This window comes from Callionymus lyra, chromosome 3 (assembly GCF_982586985.1).
Source record: "Callionymus lyra chromosome 3, fCalLyr1.hap1.1, whole genome shotgun sequence".
In the NCBI taxonomy this organism is placed as follows: Eukaryota; Metazoa; Chordata; class Actinopteri; order Syngnathiformes; family Callionymidae; genus Callionymus; species Callionymus lyra.
The window spans coordinates 28151103-28173824 of NC_141820.1; the positions used below are offsets into that span (position 1 = coordinate 28151103).

The window sequence follows — 22722 nt, forward strand, 5'->3', positions numbered from 1 at the left end:
TACAGGCACAAACACAAGTACCAGAAAATATAGTTTATTGTTTAGCCAGACAGAGCAGCGAATGCCTTACAACTGACGTAGTCCCCAAAAAAATCATAATTGCAATCAACAAAACACAGTTAGTAATTATAACAGAAATAAAGGGAAAACCAAAAACACATTAGTATTCAACAAAAAACACACATTGACTGGACAGAAATGACAATTATGAACACTACTTCAGTTGAACACATCGCTACTCCGAAAAACTGAAACAAAGTGATAAACCCAAACAAAAGAACCACAGGAAATAAACACATTAACACAATATACAAGTCTCAAAGTTGAACCAAACCAAACCTAAATAACTGTATAGCGAACAGAATAACTAACCCAAACTAAACACAAAGAGGCAAGGCAGGGCATAGTAATTTAGATCGCTGTGCTGGACTATGAGTCAATGGAATACCATACCCAATAGCGGAGAACAGGACCACGCACGTCCCAGAACGCTGACCGTCACGACACAGGAGAGGGGAAGACTGAGTGACTCATCCCTTTATAGTTAAAGCCCGCCCTCATTAACTAATTGGCCTCACCTGCGTATGGAGTGGAGACCAAGAGAATGTAAACAATCATTTCAATAACAAACCAAAAATAACCATCCGGTTACATATAGACCAGAACGCCATCCCATTTCTATCCCAAGAGGTCATGGAGCAACTGCCAAGTCTTCAGACTATTAAAGCTGGGAACAATCCATTCGTCTGTTCGTGTGACTCACACTGGTTCCTCACCCATTTTAACAAATCCCTGCTTCTGGATTGGCCCCTAGACTACGCTTGCAATTCTCCTCTGTCACTCGCAGGCCTTCCCCTCTCTGAGTACAAAACAACTGAGCTATCATGTATATTGTGGCTCAGGGCTGTCGTAGCTCTGTCTTGCTTGATGGTTGTAGTGTTCCCTATTATTGTGCTTTTCTACAAATATGATGGCTTTTGGTATTTAAAGATGTTGATGGTATGGATTCGGGTGAAGAGTCGAAGCAAGAAGCGATCGCAAATGTTAACAGATGTATCATTTGTTTATCATGGGTTCATCTCCTACAGCCATCACGATGCAGACTGGGTGGACAACAAGTTGGTAAAGTGCCTTGAAAATGCTGGGTTTTCTCCGTGTGTTCATGCACGTGACTTTGTACCAGGAGACTGGATCATAGACAACATCATTAACTATGTGGAATCCAGCTACAAGACCCTTTTTGTCCTCTCCAAGCATTTTATCCAGAGCGAATGGTGTAACTACGAACTGTTCTTCGCTCAGCACCGAGCCATTGGAGTCCATGAGGACTCCCTTGTTTTCATCCTTTTGGAGCCGTTGCCTGATGATTGTTTGCCCAAGAAGTTCTTGAGACTAAGACGTCTACTGAGGCAGCAGACGTATCTGGAGTGGCCCGACGATGAAAGGAAGCAACAGGTTTTCTGGGCAAGTCTTAAATCCATGCTGCGTACGGCAGAGAAGTCCGTTGCTTTAAAAGATGTAGCCATGGCAATCTCAGACACAGCCAACCAAATCTCACGGCAAGTTAATAGGAGTGGGCCGGCATATGAACATCTTGAGTAAATAGAAGATGAAACCAACGTTGTCTGACTTGTACAATGTTTTCTAAATAAATATATTCCACAAATTTGTAAATTAAATTTCAAAATGTTTCTATTGTAGAAGTCTCTGAGCTTTTGTGAAATATTATCTCCGGTGTATGGTGTTAAAAAAATTGTTTTTTACTGTCTAATATGGCAAGAACATCTCTCTACGATGCTTAAAAAAGTTTATATTTCTTTTTGTGTTGACATGTTTTCCTTTCCTCACGGGGGTCTCAAGCTTTTGTACAGACAGAGACTGCAGGAATATGTGGCATTTTATATGATCCTGTAGTGGAGAAAAGCATTTTGGAAAATGTGATTTAAATTGCAAAGAACATGTCTTCCCCTGTTGCATTTTTTGCTCTCTTTTTACGTGCATTCTATGTTCTATTACATAGTATTTTTCTTTTTTTGTTCACCAATTCTACTCATGTAATTGTTTATAGATTCTCTCAATTTGTATCACTTTTTGTCATATTCGCAGCTTTTCATACATTGTGATTATTTGGTAAATGCTATTGAATTGTTATTTAACTGACTAATTAAGCTCCTCCTTAACTCTGCAAAAGTGGATTAAATAGTGACATTAAACATTGTTATGGTTGTTATCATCATTCTTATCAGAAGTGTTAGTAGTAATAGTAGGGATATTGTACAGTCTACAGTATTTCTACGGATGCAGGGATTTTAAACCCAAATAAATACAAATATTATGTAATCAATCAAAAGTCTTGCAACCCATAACAGGAAATGATGAAAACAGATTGTGATACCAGGCTCTATCTTTGACTTAAACATATACTTTTGTTGGGTATTGTTTCGATTGTTTAAGCGCTTTGTGACCCTGGTCTATAAAAGCGCTCTACAAATATTACTTACTTACTTACTGGGGGTAGAATCCAACATAAAGAATGTCTATAGTTTACCTGCAAATTCTCAAGAATCCATTTTTAGGTAACCTTAACAATCTCCACAATATTATCTTTCTATCCTTCATCACTAACTATTTGTCTTTCTTTATCCCCAAACTTTAATAAACATTTTAGTATGATTTAAGATCTCATATTTCTAGGAATATATTAAAAGTCAGACACAATATTTTCAGTTAATTCAATTATTGATATGCTTTCAAAGCAATGTGTTTAATGTCATATTTCCTGTGTGTCTTATCTTAATATTTTTGTCTGCTTCAGACTCTGTTTCGTGCTTTTGTTTCATCTCGGCAGATATGCATGAATTGAGTCATTGCCTCTTCTCCTCTGGATTTTAAATTGAATTTGTTTCAGAAGACATTGATCCAATACTGATCTATGTTCTGAGACCGTTTCCACTTCTCGGTCAACCTCACCATTACAGTAAAAATGCTGTTTGAATTAATAATCATTTTCATTTTTAGGTAACTTTACGTATTGAAGGATCTTCTGAGCCAAATAAAATGAAAATCTCTTTCAAAACATGTTTTAGAAAGAGGACATTGTAGTAAAAGAGGAACAACACTTTATAGGGTGGATGTTTGCAGTCTACAAAAAAAAGAAGAAAAAAGGGCTCAGTAACTTTTTATGGTCTAGTGTATCTTTCGCTCTATCCCTTTTAATCTGTCTAAAAGATCATGAAGTTATATAAAAGAGGAATTAAATCTTATAGGTTGGAAGATTGCAGTCGGCGATATATACAATAAAAAGGGTTTGTCAGGTTTGTGAGTCTGAAGATTGAGTTCTGCAGTCATGTTTCGAAGACATTGTTCTTATTAATTTCTCTTTCTTCTCAGAGGCAAAGTGACTATCCTGGTCACAACTCTCTTGGTCATCTGGATGGAGGACCTTGACTTCACAGCTGGATTACCAGATGATCTAGGGATGAATCTGTGTCTGACATCCAGGAGAGAAGTGAAGGAACTCACACATCAGAATCTCACTCGTGTTCCTTCTGATCTCCCCAACTACATCAGGTATCTCGATCTATCTTACAACTTCATCCAGAGACTAAATGGGGATTCATTTTCAAGACTAGTCAAGCTTTGTTTCCTAAAGATCACCAACTGTGGTTTGAAAGAGATTTCGGTTGATACTTTCGATCAGGTCCCAACCCTCAAGGTTCTGAACATTTCCAGCAACAAACTGCTGACCATCCCTGATTTAAAGTTGCCGAACATGGAAAATCTTGACATGTCCGACAATCCTTACCAGAGCTATGCTGTGCCGAGGTCATTTGAGCTCATGAAGAATCTGGAGGTCCTTTCTCTTGGAAGCACAACTGCTTGGTCTGTCACCGCTGATGACTTCAATTCCCTGCTCAGGATCCCTTTGCAACATTTCACTCTAAGAGCTGGAATTCCTTGGCAAAAATATGAGGCGGGTGCCCTTGGAAAATTGTCCATCAAGAAAATGTCGCTCAACTCTTCTTTTTGTGGTCGTTTTGACTTGTTTGACAAAGTTCTACGTGATTTGAACAAGGCAAGAGCAACAGCATTGAGATTTATCACTTTGTTTTCTGACAACTGTAAACTTGATTGGGACCCTTTCGTGAACTTGAGAACAATGCCAAACATTAAGAATGTAACCTTGGAGTATACCTGGATGAACAGCTCTTTTATGGGAGCACTTGTGAAGAATGTATGGCTCTCCACTGTTCAGGATTTATCATTTGTCCACATGAGTTACAATGAAGATACTCCAGATGGGTTACAAGTGACAACCATCAATCACTCCGTTGGTTTCCGTTCATTAACTATTGATGGTGTTAATCATTTTCAAATGAAGTACCCCATAATTAATATAAGCCTTAAGGCATCTTCAAATCTGACCTATGTGAAATGTTCTGGGACTGGGATGAATATTGTGCCCTGCCAATCCTTCTTAACATTGCCAGCACTGGAGACTATGGATTTAAGCAACAATCTTTTGAGTGACCGTGGGTTCTGGTGGTACCCTTGTACATACACCTCCATTTTGCCAAAGCTGAAACGGTTGATCCTGAGCCAAAACCGCTTCAAGAGTCTGTCATTCTTTGCCGATAAAACACATGAAATGAGCACGCTACAGTTTCTCGACCTCAGCTTCAACTCCATCACGCTTGATAACCCATGCAATTGGCCGGAACACTTGACAGAAATCAGTCTGGCAAACAACAACCTCGGAAATAGTGTTTTCCAATGCTTATCCAAACATTTCATGAAGATTGACTTGACAAAAACAGGAATCACAACCATAACACCGAATGATGGAATTTTGCTTCCCAGTCCAACACACCTTATACTAAGTTCCAATGGTATTCACTCGCTCCCGGACTTTCATGACGCCCCTGCTTTGATCAGTCTTTATATAGACCAGAACGCCATCCCATTTCTATCCCAAGAGGTCATGGAGCAACTGCCAAGTCTTCAGACTATTAAAGCTGGGAACAATCCATTCGTCTGCTCGTGTGACTCACACTGGTTCCTCACCCATTATAACAAATCCCTGCTTCTAGATTGGCCCCTAGACTACGCTTGCAATTCTCCTCTGTCACTTGCAGGCCTTCCCCTCTCTGAGTACAAAACAACTGAGCTATCATGTACAATGTGGCTCAGGGCTGTTGTAGCTCTGTCTTGCTTGATGGTTGTAGTGTTCCCTATTATTGTGCTTTTCTACAAATATGATGGCTTGTGGTATTTAAAGATGTTGATGGTATGGATTCGAGTGAAGAGTCGAAGCAAGAAACGATCGCAAATTTTAACAGATGTATCATTTGCTTATCATGGGTTCATCTCCTACAGCCATCACGATGCAGACTGGGTGGACAACAAGTTGGTAAAGTGCCTTGAAAATGCTGGGTTTTCTCTGTGTGTTCATGCACGTGACTTTGTACCAGGAGACTGGATCATAGACAACATCATTAACTGTGTGGAATCCATCTACAAGACCCTTTTTGTCCTCTCCAAGCATTTTATCCAGAGTGAATGGTGTAACTACGAACTGTTCTTCGCTCAGCACCGAGCCATTGGAGTCCATGAGGACTCCCTTGTTTTCATCCTTTTGGAGCCGTTGCCTGATGATTGTTTGCCCAAGAAGTTCTTGAGACTAAGACGTCTACTGAGGCAGCAGACGTATCTGTCACGGGTGGAACTCGGCAGGAGACCCAGAAGCGGAAGTGGACAAATATCCTCGGAGCAAATGTTCAAGCAAAGTCTTTTAATATTCCAAGCGGTCGGAAGGGACCGAAACAAAAAACAAATCAGGAACTCGGGACGAAGGCAGGACGCGGCTGGAGATCGGGATCTCAGATCCGGAACTAAAACAAAAGAGGAAAAAGACTCACGTGAGCAAAACAAGGCGCTGACAACGTCAGGGGTCTTCAGGAAAAAGTTCATAGGGAACAAGAGCAAAGAGAATCTACGAATGCCAACCTAGTCTGGAAACTCAATTCTCTGGCGAGTTCTTCAGGTCCGCGACGCTCCTTTTCTGTGGGAAGAACCCGCCATTCAATCACCCCCAGCCGCGCACCTGCCAGCGTCTGTCAAGACAAAAACAAAGACACGAACCAAAACAGGAAACCGACTACAAAATAAAACAGGAAAAGCACCAAAACATGACAGTACCCCCCCCTCTAGGTAGCGCCTCCAGGCGTTCTACCCGGTCTTTCCGGGTGCTCCCGGTAAAAGTCTCGGAGGAGGGAGAGGTCCAGGATGAGTGAGCGGGAGATCCAGGAGCGCTCCTCTGGACCGTAGCCCTCCCAGTCCACTAGGTACTGGAAGCCCCGACCTCTGCGGCGAACCTCAAGGATCTTGTGGACCTTGTACGCAGGGTGATTGTCAATGATGAGCGGAGGAGGTGGAGGCTCGGCTGGCGCACTGAGAGGACTGGTTGAGACGGGCTTCAGGAGAGAGATGTGGAAGGTGGGATGGACCTTGAGCGACGGAGGGAGCTTGAGGCGCATGGCAGTGGGATTAATGATCTTTTCGATCTCGAACGGCCCCACGAACCTAGGAGCCAGCTTGCGTGATTCCACTGGAAGGGGAAGGTCCCGGGTGGATAGCCAAACCTTCTGGCCAGGTGAGTACCTCGGGTCTGGCACACGGTGCTTGTCAGCGAGGCGTTGATTTCTTGTAGCGGTGCGGGATAAAGCCGCCCTGGTCTGGTGCCAGACAGATCGACAACGTCGTAGGTGGGCCCAAACTGAGGGAACCGCTGCCTCCCTCTCCTGAGAGGGGAAGAGAGGTGGTTGATAACCATACGCTGCCATGAATGGTGACCTCCCAGTGGCAGATGAAGTTAGGGAGTTGTGAGAATACTCCACCCAGGGGATGTGCTGACACCAGGAGGCCGGGTGACGAGCCGACACGCAGCGTAAAGCTGATTCCAGGTCCTGGTTGGCCCGTTCCGTCTGGCCGTTGCTCTGCGGATGGTACCCCGACGAAAGGCTAGCCTTAGCCCCCAGGGATCTACAGAAAGCTCTCCATACCTGCGAGGAGAACTGGGGTCCCCGATCCGAGACAATGTCTACCGGGATACCATGGAGTCGAAAAACATGTAGGACCAGCAGGTCCGCTGTCTCCAAGGCTGACGGTAACTTTATCAGGGGGATAAAGTGAACCATCTTGGAAAAGCGGTCCACTACTGTCAGGATAACTGTCCTACCCATGGAAGGAGGGAGACCGGTGACGAAATCCACAGAGATGTGCGACCAGGGGCGACTCGGCACAGGTAAGGGTCGAAGGAGTCCAGCGGGGGGGGGGGGGGGCGACGGGAGGACTTTCCATGAGCACACGTGGTACATGCAGCCACAAACTCCAGGACGTCGCGTGCCATCTCCGGCCACCAGAATCTCACCAGAAAGGGAAGAGGAGAACCAGGAAGTAGGTCGATGGCGCAGTCATAGGGACGGTGCGGTGGTAGGGATAGCGCCCTCTCCTTGCTAAAAACCTCACCCAAACTGTGATACTCTGGAGGAACGGAGGAAAGGTCAGGAGGGGGAGGGATGGGAAGTGGAGGACGAGAGCAAGTAGGTGCAGAACGGAGACACTGTGAATGACAATGCGGGCTCCAACCAAGTACCGTGGAGTTCACCCAATCAAAGTGAGGGTTATGGATACGAAGCCAGGGGAGACCGAGAACAATAGGAGAAGAGGGAGAAGAAATCAGAAGAAAACAAATTAACTCAGAGTGGTTACCCGAAATCGTGAGGGAAAGGGGAGTAGTCTGGTGAGTAACGTCGAGTAGTGGTCGGCCATCTATGGCGCAGACCGGGCGGGGAACGTCTAGTTTAAGCAGGGGAAGGTTGAGGGAAAGGGCGAAGTCTCGGTCAATAAAATTGTCGTCAGTGCCAGAGTCGATTAGTACAGTTTCCGCCGTCGAAGTCAAGTCAACCGTCAAAAGACCAGGTAGGGTGATCCGGTGAGTCGGGTCATGCGACGAACGAGTGTGTCCCACCCGAGCACTAACCTTAGGTCGACTGGGGCAGACACGTAGTCGATAACCAGGCTCGCCGCAGTACAGACACAGTCCCTTCGTGAGCCTGTGGGAGCGCTGTTCCGGAGACAAACGTGTCCGACCCAGCTGCATCGGCTCATCGGGTGGCGGCGTAGGAGTCTCAGGAGTCAACAGAGGAGCAGGTTGGTCAAAAAGAGGAAAAGAAGGAGAGATAACGTCCCTGCCACGTTCCCTGCGGCGCTCCCTCAACCTATTATCAATCCTGATGGCTAGGCTGATAAGGGCCTCCAACCCCTCTGGTTCCTCCCGTGTGGAGAGTTGATCCCTGACTGCGCTACCTAACCCCTGGGTAAACGCGGTGATCAGTGCGGGTTCATTCCAACCACTCTCAGCAGCTAAAATTCGGAAATCTACCGAGTAATGCCCCACAGACTCCTCGCCCTGACGTAACCTGAGTAGTCTGCGAGAGGACACCGCGGGAGAGCGATGTGGTAGGTCAAAAACACGGCGCATCTCGTCAGAGAAACAATCAAAATTAGCTAGAGCCGGGGAGTTAGACTCCCACAGGGAAGTAGCCCAGTCCGCTGCTCTACCCCGGAGGAGGTTTATTAGATAAGCGATCTGAGCGCGACCCGCAGAAAACGAGGAGGGCTGCTGGCTAAAAACTAACTGAACTTGGAGCAAAAAACGTGAACAACCACCCACTTCTCCACTATAATATCCCGGCGTGGGTATCGTGGGTTCGCGTAGAACCGGCAGTCTCTCAGGTTGAGCAGGAGCAGAAACAGTCGGCGTGCGTACAGCGGCTGCAGCGGCTGCAACAGGTGCGGGAGGGGCCACACGGAGAGTCAACTCACCCACGGCGGCTGACAGCTGGACCAGCGCTGCGTGACTCTCCCGTGTCATCTCCTCGAGCGAACAAAGTCTGGTTCCTTGAGAATCGAGGGCTCGGCGGAGCTCCTTCACTTCCGCTGGGTCCATTTGGTGGCCAGAGAATTCTGTCACGGGTGGAACTCGGCAGGAGACCCAGAAGCGGAAGTGGACAAATATCCTCGGAGCAAATGTTCAAGCAAAGTATTTTAATATTCCAAGCGGTTGGAAGGGACCGAAACAAAAAACAAATCAGGAACTCGGGACGAAGGCAGGACGCGGCTGGATATCGGGATCTCAGATCCGGAACTAAAACAAAAGAGGAAAAAGACTCACGTGAGCAAAACAAGGCGCTGACAACGTCAGGGGTCTTGAGGAAAAAGTTCATAGGGAACACGAGCAAAGAGAATCTACGAATGCCAACCTAGTCTGGAAACTCAATTCTCTGGCGAGTTCTTCAGGTCCGCGACGCTCCTTTTCTGTGGGAAGAACCCGCCATTCAATCACCCCCAGCCGCGCACCTGCCAGCGTCTGTCAAGACAAAAACAAAGACACGAACCAAAACAGGAAACCGACTACAAAATAAAACAGGAAAAGCACCAAAACATGACAGTACCTGGAGTGGCCTGACGATGAAAGGAAGCAACAGGTTTTCTGGGCAAGTCTTAAATCCATGTTGCGTACGGCAGGGAAGGCAGTAATTAGGAAAACTGCAGCTAGTTCTATTCCAAACACAGCCGGCCAAATTGAATCGGAAGTTTAGAAAAGTGGGCCCGCATATGAAAATTAAACGTGGGATTTAAGGCAAATTTATCCAAATGTATCTTTTTCTGTAAATAAATAACTATATTGCCAACATACCTATAAATGGCAAAACATATTTCCATAAAATGTTGTCTTTGGCCACAGTGAAATATAATGTGTCAATAGTCCTCCGTCAAATGTAATATTTCTCTCAGGTATGATGTGGATGCAAATATATGTCACGCCATGTTTTCTACGGACGATCTGCACATGTGATTAGGACTTTGATCGCGAAAATTTGTAGAGTTAAAATATTAAAACAGATGTTTCTGGCTCATTGCTAATGAACTTGCCAATGTTTTTTTTTTCCTAAACATCAAACTATATGACTGTTTCATTTTTAAATTTAAAGTTTTATATAGGTATTTTTATTTAATAGTATAATGAGACATGTCTCAATCGTCAGTGCCAACCAACAACATAGTTTGTTGTCCTTCATGCTTGTATAATAGGCTCATGAATGGTTTTTGAAACGCTTTATTTAATTTGCAAAGAAACATCTCCCCCTAGTGCCTGATACTGTTAGCATACACACCATTTGATTGTTTTATGTTCTTTATAAAGTATTTTGTTGGTTTGATCTTGCTTATATCGTAATAACTTTAGCATACATAGTTTTTGCTCTCAGTTGTTGTATTATCAGCCAATAAAGGAAAGTATTACTAACCAACACCCTTTCATTTATTTTATAAAAATTTGATTGTAAAAATAGATTTGTTTTAAAAATGATTATAAATAAATCCCAAGAGTAGAAAAAAATACATACTGTAGATGCACACACAAATATAGTTTGTGCTGTACTATGAAAGTACATACATATATAAGTACCATTAGACTTGTTTCAATGCATGAATAGATGACTGTGTACATACATTCAATGTCAAACATATATTCAGTTTAAACAGTTAATTGAAAAATATTAACGTCAAAAAATGACATGTAAAAATAAATTAATTCAGTGTCAGAAATTTGGTTCAATTACTGTTAACATCCGGGTCAACCGAATGCTTCTTCTTAGTTGTGTGTATGTTCTGAATTCAAAAACTTATTTGTTACACTTATTTATTTATTTTTTTTAACATATGATTTTTATTTATTTTTTATTTTACACATTAAGTCTTTTTTCACACCTTGAATTTTAGTCTGAATGTATAAATGCATATACAGTATATACAATTGCTTGAAATTTGACAGTTTTTCAAATTCAAATTCGGTGTTAGGAATTCTCATTCAAAGACTGGTGGCACACGTTTACTTGCATACTATACAGTGGTTCCCAAACTCTTCTCCATGCCTGGGCTCATTCAACACCATGGTCCTATGGCCAGGGACCCCACACTTTCTCATAGGACTCAAGGGACACAATCAACACATCCAGGTATTCTAACTCCGATGTCAAACAAACCTACCACTTATAATCATGGACATGGAGCTTGTAATCCATGCGTTTGTGTCTTCTCGCCTGGACTACTGCAACAGTTTATTTTCATGTCTTAACAAGAAGGAGCTGTCTCGCCTGCAGTTGTTACAGAACTCTGCAGCAAGAATTCTGACCCGCTCAAGTAGAAGAACTCACATTTCTCCAATCCTTAAAACTCATCACTGGCTTCCAGTTTCTTTCAGAATCAACTTTAAAAGTCTGGTCCTTACTTTCAGATCTATTCATGATCAGGCTCCTCCTTACATCACTGATCAGATCCAGCCTTATACCCCAGCTCGGGCTCTGAGCTCTTTGGATCAGAATCTACTGATGGTTCCACGCACACGGTTCAGGACGTGAGGAGAGAAATCCTTCCAGGCTGTTGCTCCTAAGCTTTGGAAAGATCTTCCTCTCTCTTTGCGCTTGATGGAGTCTTCTGACTCCTTCAAGAAACATCTTAAGACCTTTTTATTTGTTCAGGCTTTTCCTTTCTGGAACTCCTGTTGTGTTATCAGTTTTATCTGCACTTTAAAGTATATACTTTATTGAATATTGTTTTGATTGTTTAAGCGCTTTGTGACCCTGGTCTAGAAAAGCGCTATACAAATAAAAACGACTTACTTACTAACATGTTTTTTAAGAAGTTGCGAGCATAACAATAATTGAAATAAACCACCATTTTTTTTTTTTTTTTTTGCTGAATCTCAGGGAAATTTTAGTTATTTAAACAAAATGATATTATATATAATATTAAAACAAGTCAAACATATTTTTTAATATAAATGTATTTATAACATATTAATTCCCTGATACCTTCCGACTTTCCGAGCCCTCTCTGCATACGCAAAGTTCACGAACTCCACTACCCACAACCCCTCGCGAAGGGGGAACGTTGAAGACCCTTCTTGCGCAGCCGCAGACTCACTTGATCCAGCGAGTTGCCTCTGGTGTTTCCTCCACTACTTGTGGTGGTTTTCTGACGCCAGCAGCGGAACAAGCGAGTAAAGTGACACAGAAGCGAGTCCCGGTGGTTCAGGTCAACTTCCACAAAGGACTCAATCTGCCCAACCTGTGGACCTCCTCTTGGACACATTCCCAACCCAACACACCACAGCATAGAACTCCTGTTCTATGCTGGCCACCACAGACTGGTAGAACATGGACAGGAGTTTCCTGCAGATGTTTAATGTTCGGAGCCTCCTCAGAAAGTACAGTCTACTCTGAACTTTCTTATACACATGGTCTGTGTTCTCAGGTTAGCCCTTTAAGACCAACAGAGAACATTGGTATCTAATACCCCATATTTCGGGAGAGCCCCCCCCCCCCATAAAATTACTGGTGGGACATGGGGAATGCCTTTCTCCAGATCCACAATACACATGTAGACAGGTTTAGAAAACTCCCATAAAGCCTCAAGGATCCTGTCGAGGGTATAGATCCATAGTTCAACAAACCGGGTGAAGACCACATTTGGTCCTATCAGTCCGTAGTTCGAGCCTTCTTTCCAGGACCCCTGAATTGACCATCTATAGTTGGAACATACCATCCGATAGCCATCTTTGATATGGGAACTCACCATCCAATTTTTCCAATCCATAGGTACTGCCCCCGGGTGTCCATGTGATGTTTCAGGTACATACAACCTCGCTCTTGACAGAGTCACATATCCATCAAATGATTCCTACATCCAGATGCTGGTCCAGAACCTCCCCAAAATGCAGCCATTAGTTCTTTGTACCATCATAAACATGTCCTGAAAAGGTCATTGAAAGAATTCATGTTTGAGTTATTTGTGTCAACAAACTTTATTGGAGGCAATGAGCATTCATTTATTATAAAATCTTGTACATACGTGTCTTTTCTTTATGTGCTATAAATGACACCCTCAGATATAAAGTCTGTCAATTAATTATTTTGATATTCAATCTTTTTCAAGTGAAAGAAAATTGTAAAAACTGAGGCCCACTCTTTACAAAGGGTTATACCAATGTATACAGTCGTGATTAGAAGAGGAAGTGAAAAGAGAGAAAAGGGAAATAAGTTTATTTTTGAGAAAGATGTTAGTCTTTAATGATATGTTTTTTGGCTTTTCCACTTCATCGAGCATCGAAGACAGCGATAAGATGTTTCCTGTCACATTTGTGTCATTCCGCACCCTGTGAACATCTTCATTCTCACTTTCTCACAAACTCTTATTCTTTTCATTTTTCTCTCTATCTCTGTCTGGCCTTTCTTCCATAGTTACAGTTTTAATACCCATTTTCTTTTATGCCTTTCTGTACTTCTTCTGTCAAAACTTCTTCTGTGAATGCTCCTTTTCATCTGTCTTCATCTCCTTGTAAAGATCAGTCCCTTCAAATGTCATTCTTCTCCTCCCTTTAATTTCTTCATATCTTGCCTTACCCCAACTGCCACTTCACCACAATTACATGGAAGTTAATCATCTACATAAATTAATAATTTCCCTTTTTCACTATGGTGAAATCAGAAATTGAAATGTGTATTTTTACTTTAACTTCCCACAATCTTAAGGTAAGGTAAAAGAGGAAATGAAAGTAAAGGAGGAACAAAACTCGTCATCTGGAGGTTTGTAGTTTAAGTCAAATCACAATAAAGAGTGCTCGGTACCTCAGTACTGAAGATTGAGTTCTGCAGTCATGTTTCGAAGAAGGTAAGCTGTGTTTACATTAGCCACGCATGGACATTGTTCTTATTCATTTCTCTTTCTTCTCAGGGGCAAAGTGACTATCCTGGTCACAACTCTCTTGGTCATCTGGATGGAGGACCTTGACTTCACAGCTGGATTACCAGATGATCTAGGGCTGAATCTGTGTGTGACATCCAGGAGAGAAGTGAAGGAAATCACACATCAGAATCTCACTCATGTTCCTCCTGATCTCCCCAACTACATCAGGTATCTGGATCTATCTTACAACTTCATCCAGAGACTAAATGGGGATTCATTTTCAAGACTAGTCAAGCTTTGTTTCCTAAAGATCACCAACTGTGGTTTGAAAGAGATTTCGGTTGATACTTTCGATCAGGTCCCAACCCTCAAGGTTCTGAACATTTCCAGCAACAAACTGCTGACCATCCCTGATTTAAAGTTGCCGAACATGGAAAATCTTGACATGTCCGACAATCCTTACCAGAGCTATGCTGTGCCGAGGTCATTTGAGCTCATGAAGAATCTGGAGGTCCTTTCTCTTGGAAGCACAACTGCTCGGTCTGTCACCGCTGATGACTTCAATTCCCTGCTGAGGATCCCTTTGCAACATTTCACTCTAGGAGCTGGAATTTCTTGGCAAAAATATGAGGCGGGTGCCCTTGGAAAATTGGCCATCAAGAAAATGTCGCTCAACTCTTCTTTTTGTGGTCGTTTTGACTTGTTTGACAAAGTTCTACGTGATTTGAACAAGACAGGAGCAACAGCATTGAGATTTATCACTTTGTTTTCTGACAACTGTACCCTTGACGTGGACCCTTTCGTGAACTTGAGAACAATGCCAAACATTAAGAATGTAACCTTGGAGTATACCTGGATAAACAGCTCTTTTATGGGAGAACTTATTAAGAATGTATGGCTCTCCACCGTTCAGGATTTCTCATTTGTCCACATGAGTTACAATGAAGATACTCCAGATGGGTTACAAGTGAAAACCATCAATCACTCCATCGGTTTCCGTTCATTAACTATTGATGGTGTTAATCATTTTCAAATGAAGTACCCCATAATTAATATTAGCCTTGAGGCATCTTCAAATCTGACCTATGTGAAATGTTCTGGGACTGGGATGAATATTGTGCCCTGCCAATCCTTCTTAACATTGCCAGCACTGGAGACTATGGATTTAAGCAACAATCTTTTGAGTGACCGTGGGTTCTGGTGGTACACTTGTACATACACCTCCATTTTGCCAAAGCTGAAACGGTTGATCCTGAGCCAAAACCGCTTCAAGAGTCTGTCATTCTTTGCCGATAAAACACATGAAATGAGCACGCTAGAGTTTCTCGACCTCAGCTTCAACTCCATCACGCTTGATAACCCATGCAATTGGCCTGAACACTTGACAGAAATCAGTCTGGCAAACAACAACCTCGGCAATAGTATTTTCCAATGCTTATCCAAACATTTCATGAAGATTGACTTGACAAAAACAGGAATCACAACCATAACACCGAATGATGTAGTTTTGCTACCCAGTCTAACACACCTTATACTAAGTTCCAATGGTATTCACTCGCTCCCAGACTTTCATGGCGCCCCTGATTTGATCAGTCTTTATATAGACCAGAACGCCATCCCATTTCTATCCCAAGAGGTCATGGAGCAACTGCCAAGTCTTCAGACTATTAAAGCTGGGAACAATCCATTCGTCTGCTCGTGTGACTCACACTGGTTCCTCACCCATTTTAACAAATCCCTGCTTCTGGATTGGCCCCTAGACTACGCTTGCAATTCTCCTCTGTCACTCGCAGGCCTTCCCCTCTCTGAGTACAAAACAATTGAGCTATCATGTATATTGTGGCTCAGGGCTGTTGTAGCTCTGTCTTGCTTGATGGTTGTAGTGTTCCCGATTATTGTGCTTTTCTACAAATATGATGGCTTGTGGTATTTAAAGATGTTGATGGTATGGATTCGGGTGAAGAGTCGAAGCAAGAAGCGATCGCAAATGTTAACAGATGTATCATTTGTTTATCATGGGTTCATCTCCTACAGCCATCAAGATGCAGACTGGGTGGACAACAAGTTGGTAAAGTGCCTTGAAAATGCTGGGTTTTCTCTGTGTGTTCATGCACGTGACTTTGTACCAGGAGACTGGATCATAGACAACATCATTAACTGTGTGGAATCCAGCTACAAGACCCTTTTTGTCCTCTCCAAGCATTTTATCCAGAGCGAATGGTGTAACTACGAACTGTTCTTCGCTCAGCACCGAGCCATTGGAGTCCATGAGGACTCCCTTGTTTTCATCCTTTTGGAGCCGTTGCCTGATGATTGTTTGCCCAAGAAGTTCTTGAGACTAAGACGTCTACTGAGGCAGCAGACGTACCTGGAGTGGCCCGACGATGAAAGGAAGCAACAGGTTTTCTGGGCAAGTCTTAAATCCATGCTGCGTACGGCAGAGAAGTCCATTGCTTTAAAAGATGTAGCCATGGCTATCTCAGACACAGCCAACCAAATCTCACGGCAAGTTAATAGGAGTGGGCCGGCATATGAACATCTTGAGTAAATTGAAGATGAAACCAACGTTGTCTGACTTGTACTATGTTTTCTAAATAAATATATTCCACAAATTTGTCAATTAAATTTCAAAATGTTTCTATTGTAGAAGACTCTGAGCTTTTGTGAAATATAATCTCAGGTGTATGGTGTTAAAAAACTTATTTTTTACTGTCTAATATGGCAAGAACATCTCTCTACGATGCTTAAAAAAGTTTATATTTCTTTTTGTGTTGACATGTTTTCCTTTCCTCACGGGGGTCTCAAGCTTTTGTAAAGACAGAGACTGCAGGAATATGTGACATTTTATATGATCCTGTAGTGGAGAAAAGCATTTTGGAAAATGTGATTTAAATTGCAAAGAACGTGTCTTCCCCTGTTGCATTTTTTGCTCTTTTTTTACATGCATTCTATGTTCTATTACATACTATTTTTCTTTTTTTGTTCACCAATTCTACTCATGTAGTTATTGCCTGTTTATAGATTCTCTCAATTTGTATCACTTTTTGTCAATAAAAGAGCATTTTCAATATTCACAGCTTTTCTTACATTGTGATTATTTGGTAAATGTTATTGAATTGTTATTCAACTGACTAATTAAGCTCCTCCTTAACTCTGCAAAAGTTGATTAAATAGTGACATTAAACATTGTTATGGTTGTTATCATCATTCTTATCAGAAGTGTTAGTAGTAATAGTGGGGATATTGTACAGTCTACAGTATTTCTACGAATGCAGGGATGTTAAATCCAAATAAATCCAAATATTATGTAATCAATCAAAAGTCTTGCAACCCATAACAGGAAATGATGAAAACAGATTGTGATACCAGGCTCTATCTTTGACTTAAACATATATTTTTGTTGGGTATTGTTTCGATTGTTTAAGCGCTTTGTGACCCTGGTCTATAAAAGCGCTCTACAAATATTACTTACTTACTGGAGGTAGAAACCAACATAAAGAATGTCTATGGTTTACCTGCAAATTCTCAAGAATCCCTTTTTAGGTAACCTTAACAATCTCCACAATATTATCTTTCTATCCTTCATCACTAACTATTTGTCTTTCTTTATCCCCAAACTTTAATAAACATTTTAGTATGATTTAAGATCTCATATTTCTAGGAATATATTAAAAGTCAAACAAAATATTTTCAGTTAATTCAATTATTGATATGCTTTCAAAGCAATGTGTTTAATGTCATATTTCCTGTGTGTCTTATCTTAATATTTTTGTCTGCTTCAGACTCTGTTTCGTGCTTTTGTTTCATCTCGGCAGATATGCATGACTTGAGTCATTGCCTCTTCTCCTCTGGATTTTAAATTTAATTTGTTTCAGAAGACATTGATCCAATACTGATCTATGTTCTGAGACCGTTTCCACTTCTGGGTCAACCTCACCATTACAGTAAAAATGCTGTTTGAATTAATAATCATTTTCATTTTTAGGTAACTTTACGTATTGAAGGATCTTCTGAGCCAAATAAAATGAAAATCTCTTTCAAAACATGTTTTAGAAAGAGGACATTGTAGTAAAAGAGGAACAACACTTTATAGGGTGGATGTTTGCAGTCTACAAAAAAAAGAAGAAAAAAGGGCTCAGTAACTTTTTATGGTCTAGTGTATCTTTCGCTCTATCCCTTTTAATCTGTCTAAAAGATCATGAAGTTATATAAAAGAGGAATTAAATCTTATAGGTTGGAAGATTGCAGTCGGCGATATATACAATAAAAAGGGTTTGTCAGGTTTGTGAGTCTGAAGATTGAGTTCTGCAGTCATGTTTCGAAGACATTGTTCTTATTAATTTTTCTTTCTTCTCAGAGGCAAAGTGACTATCCTGGTCACAACTCTCTTGGTCATCTGGATGGAGGACCTTGATTTAACAGCTGGATTACCAGATGATCTAGGGATGAATCTGTGTGTGACATCCAGGAAAGAAGTGAAGGAACTCACACATCAGAATCTCACTCGTGTTCCTCCTGATCTCCCCAACTACATCAGGTATCTGGATCTATCTTACAACTTCATCCAGAGACTAAATGGGGATTCATTTTCAAGACTTGTCAAGCTTTGTTTCCTAAAGATCACCAACTGTGGTTTGAAAGAGATTTCGGTTGATACTTTCGATCAGGTCCCAACCCTCAAGGTTCTGAACATTTCCAGCAACAAACTGCTGACCATCCCTGATTTAAAGTTGCCGAACATGGAAAATCTTGACATGTCCGACAATCCTTACCAGAGCTATGCTGTGCCGAGGTCATTTGAGCTCATGAAGAATCTGGATGTCCTTTCTCTTGGAAGCACAACTGCTTGGTCTGTCACCGCTGATGACTTCAATTCCCTGCTGAGGATCCCTTTGCAACATTTCACTCTAGGAGCTGGAATTCCTTGGCAAAAATATGAGTCGGGTGCCCTTGGAAAATTGTCCATCAAGAAAATGTCGCTCAACTCTTCTTTTTGTGGTCGTTTTGACTTGTTTGACAAAGTTCTACGTGATTTGAACAAGACAAGAGCAACAGCATTGAGATTTATCACTTTGTTTTCTGACAACTGTAACCTTGATTGGGACCCTTTCGTGAATTTGAGAACAATGCCAAACATTAAGAATGTAACCTTGGAGTATACCTGGATGAACAGCTCTTTTATGGGAGCACTTGTGAAGAATGTATGGCTCTCCACTGTTCAGGATTTATCATTTGTCCACATGATTTACAATGAAGATACTCCAGATGGGTTACAGGTTATAAACATTACCCGCTTCATCAGTCTGCGTTCATTAACTATTGATGGTGTGAAGCATTATCAAATGAGGTACCCCATAATTAATATAAGCTTTGACGGAGCTTGCAATCTGACTTATGTGAAATTTTCTGGGACTGGGATGAATCCTTCTTTAAATTGCCAGCACTGGAGACTATGGATTTAAGCAACAATCTTTTGAATGAGGGTGGGCTCTGGTGGTACACTTGTACATCCACCTCCATTTTGCCAAAGCTGAAACGGTTGATCCTGAGCCAAAACCGCTTCAAGAGTTTGTCATTCTTTGCCGATAAAACACATGAAATGAGCACGCTAGAGTTTCTCGACCTCAGCTTCAACTCCATCACGCTTGATAACCCATGCAATTGCCCGGAACACTTGACAGAAATCAGTCTGGCAAACAACAACCTCGGAAATAGTGTTTTCCAATGCTTATCCAAACATTTCCTGAAGATTGACTTGACAAAAACAGGAATCACAACCATAACACCGAATGATGTAGTTTTGCTTCCCAGTCTAACACACCTTATACTAAGTTCCAATGGTATTCACTCGCTCCCGGACTTTCATGACGCCCCTGCTTTGATCAGTCTTTATATAGACCAGAACGCAATCCCATTTCTATCCCAAGAGGTCATGGACCAACTGCCAAGTCTTCAGACTATTAAAGCTGGGAACAATCCATTCGTCTGCTCGTGTGACTCACACTGGTTCCTCACCCATTTTAACAAATCCCTGCTTCTAGATTGGCCCCTAGACTACGCTTGCAATTCTCCTCTGTCACTTGCAGGCCTTCCCCTCTCTGAGTACAAAACAACTGAGCTATCATGTATATTGTGGCTCAGGGCTGTTGTAGCTCTGTCTTGCTTGATGGTTGTAGTGTTCCCTATTATTGTGCTACAAATATGATGGCTTTTGGTATTTAAAGATGTTGATGGTATGGATTCGAGTGAAGAGTCGAAGCAAGAAGCGATCGCAAATTTTAACAGATGTATCTTTTGCTTATCATGGGTTCATCTCCTACAGCCATCACGATGCAGACTGGGTGGACAACAAGTTGGTAAAGTGCCTTGAAAGTGCTGGGTTTTCTCTGTGTGTTCATGCACGTGACTTTGTACCAGGAGACTGGATCATAGACAACATCATTAACTGTGTGGAATCCAGCTACAAGACCCTTTTTGTCCTCTCCAAGCATTTTATCCAGAGCGAATGGTGTAACTACGAACTGTTCTTCGCTCAGCACCGAGCCATTGGAGTCCATGAGGACTCCCTTGTTTTCATCCTTTTGGAGCCGTTGCCTGATGATTGTTTGCCCAAGAAGTTCTTGAGACTAAGACGTCTACTGAGGCAGCAGACGTACCTGGAGTGGCCTGACGATGAAAGGAAGCAACAGGTTTTCTGGGAAAGTCTTAAATCCATGTTGCGTACGGCAGAGAAGGCAGTTGTTAGGAAAACTGCAGCTAGTTCTATTCCAAACACAGCCGGCCAAATTGAATCGGAAGTTTAGAAAGGATTTAAGGCAAATTTATCCAAATGTATCTTTTTCTGTAAATAAATAACTATATTGCCAACATACCTATAAATGGCAAAACATATTTCCATAAAATGTTGTCTTTGGCCACAGTGAAATATAATGTGTCAATAGTCCTCCGTCAAATGTAATATTTCTCTCAGGTATGATGTGGATGCAAATATATGTCACGCCATGTTTTCTACGGACGATCTGCACATGTGATTAGGACTTTGATCGCGAAAATTTGTAGAGTTAAAATATTAAAACAGATGTTTCTGGCTCATTGCTAATGAACTTGCCAATGTTTTTTTTTTCCTAAACATCAAACTATATGACTGTTTCATTTTTAAATTTAAAGTTTTATATAGGTATTTTTATTTAATAGTATAATGAGACATGTCTCAATCGTCAGTGCCAACCAACAACATAGTTTGTTGTCCTTCATGCTTGTATAATAGGCTCATGGATGGTTTTTGAAACGCTTTATTTAATTTGCAAAGAAACATCTCCCCCTAGTGCCTGATACTATTAGCATACACACCATTTGATTGTTTTATGTTCTTTATAAAGTATTTTGTTGGTTTGATCTTGCTTATATCGTAATAACTTTAGCATACATAGTTTTTGCTCTCAGTTGTTGTATTATAAGCCAATAAAGGAAAGTATTACTAACCAACACCCTTTCATTTATTTTATAAAAATTTGATTGTAAAAATAGATTTGTTTTAAAAATGATTATAAATAAATCCCAAGAGTAGAAAAAAAATACATAGATGCACACACAAATATAGTTTGTGCTGTACTATGAAAGTACATACATATATAAGTACCATTAGACTTGTTTCAATGCATGAATAGATGACTGTGTAAATACATTCAATGTCAAACATATATTCAGTTTAAACAGTTAATTGAAAAATATTAAGGTCAAAAAATGACATGTAAAAATAAATTAATTCAGTGTCAGAAATTTGGTTAAATTACTGTTAACATCCGGGTCAACCGAATGCTTCTTCTTAGTTGTGTGTATGTTCTGAATTCAAAAACGTATTTGTTACACTTATTTATTTATTTTTTTTAACATATGATTTTTATTTATTTTTTATTTTACACATTAAGTCTTTTTTTCACACCTTGAATTTTAGTCTGAATGTATAAATGCATATACAGTATATACAATTGCTTGAAATTTGACAGTTTTTCAAATTCAAATTCGGTGTTAGGAATTCTCATTCAAAGACTGATGGGACACGTTTATACTATACAGTGGTTCCCAAACTCTTCTCCATGCCTGGGCTCATTCAACACCCTTATCCTATGGCCAGGGACCCCACACTTTCTCATAGGACTCAAGGGACAAAATCAACACATCCAGGTATTCTAACTCCGATGTCAAACAAACCTACCACTTATAATCATGGACATGGAGCTTGTAATCCATGCGTTTGTGTCTTCTCGCCTGGACTACTGCAACAGTTTATTTTCATGTCTTAACAAGAAGGAGCTGTCTCGCCTGCAGTTGTTACAGAACTCTGCAGCAAGAATTCTGACCCGCTCAAGTAGAAGAACTCACATTTCTCCAATCCTTAAAACTCATCACTGGCTTCCAGTTTCTTTCAGAATCAACTTTAAAAGTCTGGTCCTTACTTTCAGATCTATTCATGGTCAGGCTCCTCCTTACATCACTGATCAGATCCAGCCTTATACCCCAGCTCGGGCTCTGAGCTCTTTGGATCAGAATCTACTGATGGTTCCACGCACACGGTTCAGGACGTGAGGAGAGAAATCCTTCCAGGCTGTTGCTCCTAAGCTTTGGAAAGATCTTCCTCTCTCTTTGCGCTTGATGGAGTCTTCTGACTCCTTCAAGAAACATCTTAAGACGTTTTTATTTGTTCAGGCTTTTCCTTGATTTTCTGGAACTCCTGTTGTGTTATCAGTTTTATTTGCCCTTTAAAATATATACTTTATTGAATATTGTTTTGATTGTTTAAGCGCTTTGTGACCCTGGTCTAGAAAAGCGCTATACAAATAAAAACGACTTACTTACTTACTTACATGTTTTTTAAGAAGTTGCGAGCATAACAATAAGTGAAATAAACCACCA

At 41.3% G+C, this 22722-nt stretch overlaps 3 protein-coding genes and 1 pseudogene across 3 annotated transcripts; all 4 read left to right on the forward strand.

Moving 5' to 3' along the window:
• The first annotated feature begins 781 nt into the window (after positions 1–781).
• Positions 782–1602, forward strand: LOC148084288 (toll-like receptor 2 type-2). The gene has a single exon (XM_087786068.1). It carries the CDS (start codon positions 928–930, stop codon positions 1600–1602), a length of 675 nt encoding a protein of 224 aa, XP_087642194.1. The 5' UTR covers positions 782–927.
• Positions 1603–3472: 1870 nt separating this feature from the next.
• LOC148084289 (toll-like receptor 1) lies at positions 3473–9662 on the forward strand. Its single transcript, XM_087785889.1, has 2 exons — positions 3473–5719; positions 9513–9662. Exons 1-2 carry the CDS (start codon positions 3479–3481, stop codon positions 9660–9662), a joined length of 2391 nt encoding a protein of 796 aa, XP_087642015.1. The 5' UTR covers positions 3473–3478.
• A 4091-nt stretch (positions 9663–13753) lies between these two features.
• Positions 13754–16883, forward strand: LOC148084290 (toll-like receptor 1). The gene is made up of 2 exons (XM_087787386.1): positions 13754–13794; positions 13858–16883. The coding sequence occupies exons 1-2, from the start codon at positions 13781–13783 to the stop codon at positions 16355–16357; spliced, it is 2514 nt and encodes an 837-aa protein (XP_087643512.1). The 5' UTR covers positions 13754–13780; the 3' UTR covers positions 16358–16883.
• A 1365-nt stretch (positions 16884–18248) lies between these two features.
• On the forward strand, positions 18249–20696 carry LOC148084291 (toll-like receptor 1; annotated as a pseudogene).
• Positions 20697–22722: the final 2026 nt, after the last annotated feature.